The sequence below is a fragment of the Thalassophryne amazonica genome, chromosome 17 (genome assembly GCF_902500255.1).
Source record: "Thalassophryne amazonica chromosome 17, fThaAma1.1, whole genome shotgun sequence".
In the NCBI taxonomy this organism is placed as follows: Eukaryota; Metazoa; Chordata; class Actinopteri; order Batrachoidiformes; family Batrachoididae; genus Thalassophryne; species Thalassophryne amazonica.
Window position 1 is genome coordinate 22,970,521 of NC_047119.1, and position 13,002 is coordinate 22,983,522.

The window sequence follows — 13,002 nt, forward strand, 5'->3', positions numbered from 1 at the left end:
ATTTGAGGAACCTGTGGTTCCAAACTTGAAGTCATATACAGTATCACTTTTCTGTTTATGACCTTTTGACTTTGGGTGCCCTTGAAAGCTCAACCTCAGAACTGTTTAACTCAATCAGTTGTAAAGAATTTTGAAAAAAAGAAAGAAAAAAGAATTCAAATAACAATCTGGAAGATACAAAACTTTCAACGCAGTCTGAAAAAAGCTGAGCACATGAGCAGATCTGGCTAAACAATAAGTTTTAAAAATATCTTCTTCTTTGACTTGTTACACAACCGACCGTTTGGTAGCACTGAAGTGATTTGTGCATGAGCCGACAGCATTCTGTCCCACTCAGTGTGAGTGGGAGCTGAAATCTGACTGCCTGACCAAAGAAACAGAACTGATCTCAAAGCAGCAGAACACTTACAGTATGCCAGGAAGGATTCTCACCATCAACAGCAGCAACAGCAACACGCGCAGCCTTAATGTAAAAATAATCACTCAGCCACTCGAATCAAAGCTAAATCACCCTAACATCTAGAAAAAGGTGAATAATGCTGGTTCTAGAATTATAAAGTTGACTAAAAATATCAAATTTCTTCTTAGAGGAATCCTTCAAATGGTGATACAAGCACCAAATTTGGCAAAAGTACACCTTAGATATTACAACCCCTGGCAAAAATTATGGAATCACCGGCCTCAGAGGATGTTCATTCAGTTGTTTAATTTTGTAGAAAAAAAGCAGATCACAGACATGACACAAAACTAAAGTCATTTCAAATGGCAACTTTCTGGCTTTAATAAACACTATAAGAAATCAAGAAAAAAAGATTGTGGCAGTCAGTAATGGTTACTTTTTTAGACCAAGCAGAGGAAAAAAATATGGAATCACTCAATTCTGAGGAAAAAATTATGGAATCACCCTGTAAATTTTCATCCCCCAAATTAACACCTGCATCAAATCAGATCTGCTCATTGACATTGACCCTATGCCATGACATTGACCCTATGTGTCTTTTTGCAAGGAATGTTTTTGCAGTTTTTGCTCTATGGCAAGATGCATTATCATCTTGAAAAATGATTTCATCATCCCCAAACATCCTTTCAATTGTCCAAAATATCAACATAAACTTGATGTCTTCGTTGGTCTACCAGTATGTTTGCCTTTAACAACCTTCCCATGTTGTTTGTATTTGGTCCAGAGTTTAGACACAGCTGACTGTGAACAACCAACATCTTTTGCAACATTGCGTGATGATTTACTCTCTTTTAAGAGTTTGATAATCCTCTCCTTTGTTTCAATTGACATCTCTCCTGTTGGAGCCATGATTCATGTCAGTCCACTTGGTGCAACAGCTCTCCAAGGTGTGTTCACTCCTTTTTAGATGCAGACTAACGAGCAGATCTGATATGATGCAGGTGTTAGTTTTGGGGATGAAAATTTACAGGGTGATTCCATATTTTTTTCCTCTGCTTGGTCTAAAAAAGTAACCGTTACTGACTGCCACAATCTTTTTTTTTCTTGATTTCTTATAGTGTTTCTTAAAGCCAGAAAGTTGCCATTTGAAATGACTTTAGTTTTGTGTCATGTCTGTGATCTGCTTTTTTTCTACAAAATTAAACAACTGAATGAACATCCTCAGAGGCCGGTGATTCCATAATTTTTGCCAGGGGTTGTAGTATTTTGAAAAAAACGATGGGCCACCTTTATTTTCAATAGGCGGCCACGTAGGGGTCAATTGAAGAATTACATAGGGGTCAAAATATACAAATGCTCCAGTTGTGTTGAAAATTATACCACATTATTTGTCTGATTGTAAAGATTCCAAAAAGGTATAGTTTGGGCTATCTCAAAAATTCTTGAAAGGGTAGTTGTAAAACAGCTAACTGATCATCTGCAGAGGAATGGTCTATTTGAAGAGTTTCAGTCAGGTTTTAGAATTCATCATAGTACAGAAACAGCATTAGTGAAGGTTACAAATGATCTTCTTATGGCCTCGGACAGTGGACTCATCTCTGTGCTTGTTCTGTTAGACCTCAGTGCTGCTTTTGATACTGTTGACCATAAAATTTTATTACAGAGATTAGAGCATGCCATAGGTATTAAAGGCACTGCGCTGCGGTGGTTTGAATCATATTTGTCTAATAGATTACAATTTGTTCATGTAAATGGGGAATCTTCTTCACAGACTAAAGTTAATTATGGAGTTCCACAAGGTTCTGTGCTAGGACCAATTTTATTCACTTTATACATGCTTCCCTTAGGCAGTATTATTAGACAGTATTGCTTAAATTTTCATTGTTACGCAGATGATACCCAGCTTTATCTATCCATGAAGCCAGAGGACACACACCAATTAGCTAAACTGCAGGATTGTCTTACAGACATAAAGACATGGATGACCTCTAATTTCCTGCTTTTAAACTCAGATAAAACTGAAGTTATTGTACTTGGCCCCACAAATCTTAGAAACATGGTGTCTAACCAGATCCTTACTCTGGATGGCATTACCCTGACCTCTAGTAATACTGTGAGAAATCTTGGAGTCATTTTTGATCAGGATATGTCATTCAAAGCGCATATTAAACAAATATGTAGGACTGCTTTTTTGCATTTACGCAATCTCTCTAAAATCAGAAAGGTCTTGTCTCAGAGTGATGCTGAAAAACTAATTCATGCATTTATTTCCTCTAGGCTGGACTATTGTAATTCATTATTATCAGGTTGTCCTAAAAGTTCCCTAAAAAGCCTTCAGTTAATTCAAAATGCTGCAGCTAGAGTACTGACGGGGACAAGAAGGAGAGAGCATATCTCACCCATATTGGCCTCTCTTCATTGGCTTCCTGTTAATTCTAGAATAGAATTTAAAATTCTTCTTCTTACTTATAAGGTTTTGAATAATCAGGTCCCATCTTATCTTAGGGACCTCGTAGTACCATATCACCCCAATAGAGCACTTCGCTCTCAGACTGCAGGCTTACTTGTAGTTCCTAGGGTTTGTAAGAGTAGAATGGGGGGCAGAGCCTTCAGCTTTCAGGCTCCTCTCCTGTGGAACCAGCTCCCAATTCAGATCAGGGAGACAGACACCCTCTCTACTTTTAAGATTAGGCTTAAAACTTTCCTTTTTGCTAAAGCTTATAGTTAGGGCTGGATCAGGTGACCCTGAACCATCCCTTAGTTATGCTGCTATAGACGTAGACTGCCGGGGGGTTCCCATGATGCACCGTTTCTTTCTCTTTTTGCTCTGTATGCACCACTCTGCTTTTAATCATTAGTGATCGATCTCTGCTCCCCTCCACAGCATTTCTTTTTCCCGGTTCTCTCCCTCAGCCCCAACCAGTCCCAGCAGAAGACTGCCCCTCCCTGAGCCTGGTTCTGCTGGAGGTTTCTTCCTGTTAAAAGGGAGTTTTTCCTTCCCACTGTAGCCAAGTGCTTGCTCACAGGGGGTCGTTTTGACCGTTGGGGTTTTACATAATTATTGTATGGCCTTGCCTTACAATATAAAGTGCCTTGGGGCAACTGTTTGTTGTGATTTGGCGCTATATAAAAAAATTGATTGATTGATTGATTGATATCTATGAGTGAATTCTATAGAGTTATGGGGTAAAAGCAACAAGAATGGTGACAAAGTTCACTTTCAGTTTGTACAGGGGTCAAAAGTTAGAGTTGCTCCAATTTTGTTCAAAGGTGATACAAATTAATGGTTGAGTTCTTAGGGTTTCAAAAAGGAATAGTTTACACCATGTGTCATGCTTCATTATCACATTACGGGGTAACATATGTCACATGTCATAGAATTCAATGGACGTTAACATTATTTGACCTTTACTTTAGCACCATTTTTTACTAAAATTGGAGCAACTTTAACTGTTGACCCCTGTACAAACTGAAATTGACCTTTGTCACCATTCTTAAGGTTTTTACCCCATAACGCCATAACATTCAGTCATAGATAGTCCAAACTATACCTTTTTGGAATCTTTATGATCAGACAAATAATGTGATATAGTTTTCAATATGATAGGAGCATTTTTATATTTTAACCCCTGTGTAATTCTTCAATTGACCCCTAGGTGGCTGCCTATTGAAAATTCAAGCCAAGAGAGCAATGTCTAAGGAGAATTTGTACTGGATTTGGTGCTTGTATCACCATGTGAAGTATTGTTTCAGTTATGTGCTGCACTAATAAAAGTGAGGAAAATTAACAAACCAGAAGTACACCTGGGTGTAAAACAGCTCGACAACCAGTTGTAGCCCCGTAAAGACTGAATATAATCAGCAGATAACAAGCGATCTAAAGCATCCTGATGTTAGAAACTGGTTGGATTGTTCCCTTTGGGTCAGGGCAGGGGTACTGCCCCAAGTGGAGGAGATCAAGTTTCTCAGGGTCTTGTTCCAGAGTGGGAGTAAGTTGGAGTGTGAGAACGATAGACAGATTGGGGATGCATCTGATATTCTGTGGACGTTGGACAAGACCATTGTGGTGAAGACCGTGTTGCGCTAGAAGGCGAGGATCTCCATTTACCAGTCAGTTTATGTTCCTGTCCTCATGTATAGTCGTCAGCTTTGGGTAAAGACTGCAAGAACAAGGATATCTGGGCTTACATTCATAGACAGAGTGAGAAGCTTGAATATCAATGAGGGACTAGGACTATGGGTGCTGCCTCTTCGTGAGATGAGGCTGCGTAGGATTTGGCAGTAGTACCTTTTCCAGGATGAGCAGATTTTAACCCCTTCTAAACCTGCACATCCCATCAATGGGAAATTTCACTTTTTATTTGAGAGATACTGACAAGCCAAAATGAGGCGGGTGGTCGGGGGTTAAGGGGAACTTTTACCAGTATTATCTCCCTCACTTCAGTTTGGACAAGTCGCTACTACATTCTCATGTAGTTGGCATAGCATCTGCTACCCTATCACTACATTTTAGCCCCATTGCTCATCTTCACACAGCTGCCACCATGTTTTGTGCCTGTCTGCTTGCAGCTGTCCCAGTCTGCCTCCTTGTGTGTGTCTATCCAGAGGCCAGCTTCCATCCGAGTTCAGCCGTGATCCTATTCCCCAAACAGAAGATTCCACCTCCCTGAATCACAACCCTGTGGTGACACACAACCTCTGCTGGGCCAGGTCCAAGAGCAACTGGGGTCCTGTTGGACTAATGCAACAGGAACAGAATTTAGGCATTTGTTACTTTGCTCAAGAAGGTAATGTTTTCAACAGAGTTTGCTTGTTAGTAGGATAACTCAAAAAGTAATGCACAGATTTCAATGAAATCTGCTGAGCAGATAGATAATGTTCTGGGAAATAGGTGATTCAGTTTTTGCATGAGATCCAAAATAAATTCTGGAACTGAGATGCAGGAGAATGTTTGACATATTGCAACATTTAACGCAAAAGGTTGTGAGAAGATGATGATGAAATTTGCCAAGCAGATGTATAATGCCAGAGAAAATGAGGGATTTTATTTTGAATTCAATCTGGAGCATATTTTGGAACCAAGATCCAGCAGACGTTTTAACCAATATGTGACCTTGGTGTGTGTATGTGCTTGTTGATACAAACCTGGATATATGTAATTAATTGCCTTGCCAAATAAGTGTATAATATGACCTCTTAAATAAGATACTTTTTAAAAAAAGAAATAAGAAATTCACACACACACACACACACACACACACACACACACACAGACGCATACACAGACACACACACAGACACACACACACACACAAACACACACACACACACACACACAGACGCACACACACACACAGACAAACACACACACACACACACAACACACACAGACACAGACACACACACACACAGACAAACACACACACACACAACACACGCACACACAACACACACACACACACAACACACACAGACACAGACACACACAGACGCACACACACACACAGACAAACACACACACACACACACACACGCATACACAGACACACACACACACAGACAAACACACACACACACACACGCATACACAGACGCACACACACACACACACACAGACACACACAGACACACATACACAGACACACACACACAGACACACAAACACAGACATACACACACACACACACACACACGCATACACAGACACACAGACACACATACACACACACACACATACACACACACACACACAGACAAACACACACACGCACACATGCATAGACACGCGTACACATGCACACGCGCGCGCGCACGCCCTACAGTAACAATAATAATGCAGTAACAGACAAATAATAATGTAATAATAACCTTATAGTTTTCAAAAATAAAATTTACCATTAAGTATTATTAAATTCGTGATCAATTTAATTTTCTTACTTTTATTTTCAGCATAAATTATAGTTTATTTTTTTATTGTAAAAATTGTCAGTCATCTGTCAGTCTCGTGGAAGCCACGCCCCAGGCTGTCTTCGCTTTAGGGGCGGGACTTTGATTTTATGGCTTATTTGCGCGACACCTCGCTTCTTCAGACGGCAGTTGCCATTGCTGCTGACCAGCGCGGCGCGAGGGAGGTGAGGTGGAGAAAAAGGAGCGGAGAGACCGTGTGAGAGACGGTCAGAGAAGGAAAAGGGGGGAGGAAGAACCGCTCGAGAAGGAAGACGGTATAAGCGATTTAGGGAGGCGGGGGGAACCGTCGGTTTTAAAGGGGGCCTCCAAGCGGGAAGGTTAGCATCAGCTGTATGGCTCAGGCGGCTGCTAACGGCGTGGACCAGGACCAGGACCAGGACCTGGACCTGGACCTGGCCACCAAGAGGCTTCACTCAAGGTAGGATTCCACGGGGTACGGCAGGGGGTCCGACAGGAGAAAAACAAGCAGGACAGAGAAATTGGGCTGCCAGCTCAAGGCTTGGCTCACTGAGGAGGAGCTTCAGTAGAAAAACCAGCCCCAGCTCCAGCCGGGTCCAAGCCTCATTCCTGGCTTAGGTCACCGAGGAGCTGCTGTGGCTGCAGAGCGCAGACTGACAGGAGCCATGTAGGACTGCTTTTGATTTTGGAGATGGAGTGTGGACTTATATTAAAGCGCACAGTTCACATTCAAAGTACAAAACATGTTTATTTAGTTGTTTTCACAGTCATGATGGTCTCCAGTATCATCATGTTTGCTGCAGGAGAACACCACATCCTGTTTCATGTATTACAGTAACTGTCTAAATATTAATAATTCTTTCCTGTGTTTGCATAATTTGTGCCAATGACAGCACCACATCCCCCCCCCCCCTTTGCAAATTCCCCCTTTTTACTATGTCCAAGTGTGTTATTTTTCAGCTGTGGATGTAGAAAAACTTTTCTTTACTCTCCTTTAACATATGCTCTTGGAATTTGCAGAACTGGGGATTTGTTATATGTTTTCGCCCCTGTTTGTCTGTCTGGGAACAGCCTGGAGCCCACACTTTTTCATATATCATTCAGAAATTTTTTCCTGAAGATTCATATTGCGATAGGCAAGAACTTATTCAGTTGTCAAGATCAAAGGTCAAAGTTAGGAAAAAACCTGGAAAATTGGAAAATTCCCTATCTTTAACACTGAAGGAATTTTAAAAACATTCATAACTGTCAAAAAAGATATTTGAGAGCGTTATGTAGGATGGTATTCTTTATTGACTGACAAAGTTTGATCCAGATCTAATCCAGATTATAGTCATTTAAATTTACAGAGTGGCTATACGCCCAACCGTTGATTCAATAAAGTAAATACACGAGCATATACGCCCAACCACAACCGATCAGTGAGCGCGCTTGTAAGTTCACTTCCGGTTTCAAAGCAGGGAAAAAAGGCGGATATTTTCTCGCTGGCTGCGGGAAGGTTTGCAGCCCGTGGAGGAGTTGTGACCTAAAGCGGTTGTGTTTGGCTCATCACACCCGATCTTACAGGCAACAAGCAGCATTTTGTTCATTAAAAACTGTTTCGTCATCGTTAACAGGCTTCCGTTCAAAATGCTTATGAAGTTTGTCTCCTTTCATCCATTGTAGGGATGAGTATTGATAAGATTTTATCGATATCGATGCCATTATCGATTCTGCTGATCGATTCAATTCCTTATCGATTCCCTTATCGATACCTCGTGAATTTTGTACTAAAAGTAGGCTTTACAGGTTTTCTATGTATTTCATTGAGTCTTAAAGTAAATAAATATGAAATTGGTGTTATATGGCTGGGGGGGCCTGGCTGCCGGTTTGTTTGTCTTTTGGTTTCCTCCCAGGTGGCGTGCATTTGGGACTGAGTGGCTGTGTTGCTGAGGCTGTCAGGACCTCACCCTGATCACCTGCGACTCGTCAGGACTCACAGCTGAGGTGCATCTGGATGGATTGGAGCATGTTGGCATTTAAGACTGGAGTGCACAGTGTGTATTTGCCAGAGACTCGACCTTGTGACCAGACGGGTGAGATCGTCGTCTTGGGAGCCATCTCATCAGCAGCGGACACTGAGAATGTCCAGGTTTGATGCACAGTCTGTGAAAGAGGAGGGGGTGAGGTCTCACGCTCGTCAGCACACTTCCTGAGGTACGTTGGATTTTGTGACTAACAGTTATACAGTCAGTAAATGTGGTGTCCCTCACACCTTATTGTATTGAGCTGTTTGTTAGTCATGTATCAGCTTCCACTGCGGTGGAGTTTTGTGAACGGGATGTTCCATGCCTGCAGGTTGGGAAGCTGATCAGTAATCAAGCCAGGAAGTGTTTGCTGTTTGTACACCTTTAAGTGTTCTCTCTGTGTGTAGAGTGTGGACTCACATAATGGTTCCTTCTTTCACAGACTCGGTTGTTGCGGCCACCTGGGGGGTGTCGGCGGGGTCCTTGGGTCCGAAACAGCTTCTGGCTCCGGACCGTTAGCGCTGCTGGGAGCGCACCACGCCAGGCCGCACCTTTCTGTTATTACATTTTCACTGTTATGTATTAAATTCAGTTAGCCTTTGTACCGTGCTCTGCTTATTTCATACTGGGTCCTTCAAACGCTGGTCGGTTCTCCGAGCTGCGTCCGACACATAACAATTGGTCACTGTATCCTTGATCCCTGGACATAAATAAAAATAAAACGGTGTTTCGCTTTGAAGTTATTAATTCCGACTGGATTCTATCATTCTAACTTGACTCGGCAGAGAGCTGCGCAGCGTTTGGAGCTATGTGAACAGAACGGAGTACGATTCTTGTTTCGTTCTCGCAACAAGACAGGAGTCCCAGTTAGTAACTTTAATCCGCACAAAAGTGATTCACGATTGACATATTCAGGGATGAAAGTGGTGAAAAACAAAAAAAGCTGAAACCCCAAATTACCCCCCAACACCACCTGCACAAAAAAGTTTGAATTCTAGAAGCTCTGAAATGCAATCTGGGACTATTCCAGATGATAAACTGCAGTGAGTGCAGCATCCATTTACGTGGGGAAAAAAAACAACAACTTTCCTTATTCAAATTCATTCCAGTAGTATTCTGCTCTTACTAGGATGCAACAGTTTTCTAGCTTGGCAGGTAGTTCTGGAGGAAATCACTGAAGAAATTAACAAATTAAAAATATGGTTTGACCGAAACAAACTGTCATTAAACTTTCATTAAAATTTTACTCTTTTATGACAACAAACGCTTATTATACAGAAAACAAATGCACCCAAATGTGCTGACAGCTGCAACAGTTTAATTCTAACTTTAACATTGAAAATGCCATAGACATGCTAACATGTTAGCATCAGTCCCGTTTTTAAGTTATAAAATACATCTATCAACTGTTTCAGAAGACCATAACAGGTCAGTTTAACATAAAAAAGGTAAATATTACTCACAGACACATGCTCTTTAGGGTTTTAGCAGATGGAAATTAAGATAAAGCGGAAGAAAAAAATGAATCAACGAAGCAACAGATCGAAACACTGCTTCGATCTGCGAATCACTGCTTCGATTGGTTCAAGGTTCAAAGCAAAGCTGCACTGCAGAAAAGTTGATTAGAGACCTGCTGCAGGGTCTGTAATCATTGAAGAGAAATGATCATTTTCCTGACAAACACCCCCAAAAACAACGGCCACTCTGAAGGACCGATAAGGGAATCGTTAAGCAAAAAGGTTATTGATGTCGGTGGATCAAATCATTTCTTAACGATACCGGAAAGGAACCGTTTCTCAATACCCATCCCTAATCCATTGAGGTGGGTTTTTTTCACAGTAATTAAAGAGGGCGCTGTTAAATGTGTCAAACATATGCCGCTTTTCACACCGCAATAGAGCCTCAAAAAAGTGGTGTAAAAAATGTAGTTTAGATGCACAAAACGTGTCAAATACACGATTACGTTTTGGCGAATAAGGTAAGATATTATATTTATCTGTCCAATGGTTGGGCGAATAGCCTTTGCCTTAAATTTAACGTTGAAAACCCCATTTAATGTATATTTTACATTATATCTTAATCAAACATGCCCCAATCACTCTCATATTTGAAAGCGAGGTGCAGACTGACACTATCGCCGGACAGTGTTTGATCCAAATCTGATCCGGATTGTGGATTTTGTGGACATTTGAATATAATATTGAAAAGCCCATTTGGTGTACACTGAAAAAAATTTGGAGTGAGATTTACTTGAAAAAACCTAGGCAAGTTTTTTCACTATAGAAATTCCAAGTAAATTTTATTACGAGGAGAATTCTTAAGTAAAATCAAATTGCATATTAGTTTATCTAAAAGAATGACTCGAGTAACATTTACTAGCAATTATCAATTGAATATTTTCATTGAATTTTACTCTGTCTTTATTTATAAAAAAGTAAAACTCCATGTGGCTGAGTTCATACAATTTATGCATGCATTTACAGAACATTTAGATAAGCACATGAATGTATCAATATCATGTATGAGTGTTGGATGTCTAATGATGCGTATCGAACTGTATTAAGTTTTGAGAAATGATATGGAGCCCAAAATAATACAGTTTGCAGTAGTCATAGTGCACATGACCATACTGTGCCTGTGCAGCCGTCCTATTTGAAGACCACTGATTGTGACACAGAGCAGGCTGCTGGGAATGTTAATAACTGCTGAGTTGTGAAATGACTTTCAGAAACCCTGCAAGGTTGTTCCATCCATAACATAAACAAACGACAAGTCCAGAGAGTGGTAAATCACGTGGTCATGTCTGTTGCCAATGATTGCTTTCCCTCTGTTTCACAAACACAGGTCCAACCTTTCTGGCATGAGGGTTTTGAATTACTGTTTGTCTGCTGCAGCCAAGGTACTACAGATGAGACAATGAGATCATTTGTGGTGGCTTTAGTTCCATTAACATTTAATTTGTTGTTGTGATGATGTTAACTTTTATTGTTTTATTCATTTCTTTATTTTTTTTTATTCATAAACAGAGGTTTATAGGTTGACTACCTTCTTTACACCTCTTTTTGATTGAAATTAACTCAGTACTTAATTCTGTTTCACAAAAAAAATGTGATTTCAATATTATAGAAATATTTTTACTGAAGCCTTTTGGAATTAAATTAAATCCTTTTTGTCTGTCAAATTAATTTTTGGATATAATCAGGGTTTTTTGGGGGGGGTATTTAGCAAAGGGGGGACATCAGATTTAAAGGAGCTGAACGACTGAGTGGGAGGGGACAGTGCGGAGCTTTTGAAAATTTGAGATCAAAAAAGGGCATTCTGAGGCTCCTTGAAGGACCAGAGCAACAACAATAGTGCAAGGGAGGTGCGTGAAATAGGACGTCTACGCATTCTCACTGTCATTTTGCCACATTTTTAGTATTTTAGAAAAAATACACTCAAGCCCCCCTAACAAATGGAAAGAATAATCATGCAATAATGCAATCTGTGCAGTAATCATGCTGTCTAATCAGCATCTTGATATGCCACACCTGTGAGGTGGGATCGATTATCTTGGCAAAGGAGAAGATTTCGACACATTTGTGAACAATATTTGAGAGAAATAGGTCTTTTGTGTATATAGACAATGTTTTAGATGTTTGACTTCAGCTCATGAAAAATTGGAGCAAAAACAAAAGTGTTGCGTTTATATTTTTGTTAAGTGTATTACACTCTAATGAAAATCACATGTCCTATTAAAACCTGATTTCAGATCTCAGCATATTTTACATTGTCTTCCTGTTAATACTTTAGAAAAAAGTATCCGAGGATAAATGAATAATGCAGGCGAATTGGCAGAAATATGAAAGGAAAGGTTTTGTTGCAATTGAAGGAGACATGCACTGCAAGAAGAACAACATTCCTAGAGAGTTTGACTGCATGGTTTCCTTGACAACTAGTCATGGTACTGTGTAATTATGGCTGGATTACTACTCTGAGCACAGAGTATTTTAGCTAAGAGAATAACCACACAGCACTGTAGGACTAGGAGTGAAATCAAGATTGAACAGTATAGAACTGAGGATACAGGAAGAATGTCTGGTCAGGTTTCTATGTCCATGGATAGTGACACACGTCCTGTAATTTTACCTTTTCTACACCTCCACAGTGCAGTTAGAATGTCAGTTCAAGATGTGCTTGTAATGCAGAATTTCAGCTTTAATTTAAGGAACTTAATAGGCATGTCTGTTTTTATTTTATGTTGTGAATCTTGTGCATGTTAAAAAATACCATCATAGCCCAAAACAGTAGGCTGAAGACTGGTGTAGATAAGTATCTTTGGCATCTGGATTTAACTTTTTTTTTGTCGTGGGGTTACGTGTAATCTTTGCTTATATCTGGGAGCACAGTGGACAGCAGTTGACACTGTTGCCTCAGAGTGCAAACATAGTTTGAACCTCATCTTCATTATTTTAGTGCAGCAGTATCATGTTCTGCCCGTGTCTGTGGTGGTTCTAGCCAATCATTCCAATTGTCATTGTTAGGGATGGGTATCGAGAACCGGTTCCTTTCGGGTATCGTTAAGAAATGATTCGATCCACCGGCATCAATAACCTTTTTGCTTAACGATTCTCTTATCGGTCCTTCAGAGTGGCCGTTGTTTTTGGGGGTGTTTGTCAGGAAAATGATAAT

The 13,002-nt window shown here is 40.4% G+C and overlaps 1 protein-coding gene across 3 annotated transcripts in view; it reads left to right on the forward strand.

Annotated features, from left to right (window-relative positions):
- The first annotated feature begins 6,509 nt into the window (after positions 1-6,509).
- The window catches only part of gpsm1b (G protein signaling modulator 1b), a 65,794-nt gene continuing 59,301 nt past the window's right edge, over positions 6,510-13,002 (forward strand). For 2 of the 3 annotated variants that reach the window (XM_034191598.1, XM_034191600.1), the window contains exon 1: positions 6,511-6,785. In XM_034191598.1, coding sequence (XP_034047489.1) covers positions 6,700-6,785 — 86 coding nt within the window. In that variant the 5' untranslated portion in view covers positions 6,511-6,699. Of the gene's footprint in view, positions 6,786-13,002 lie in introns of all 3 variants that reach the window. The other variant, XM_034191599.1, reaches the window with a different exon arrangement.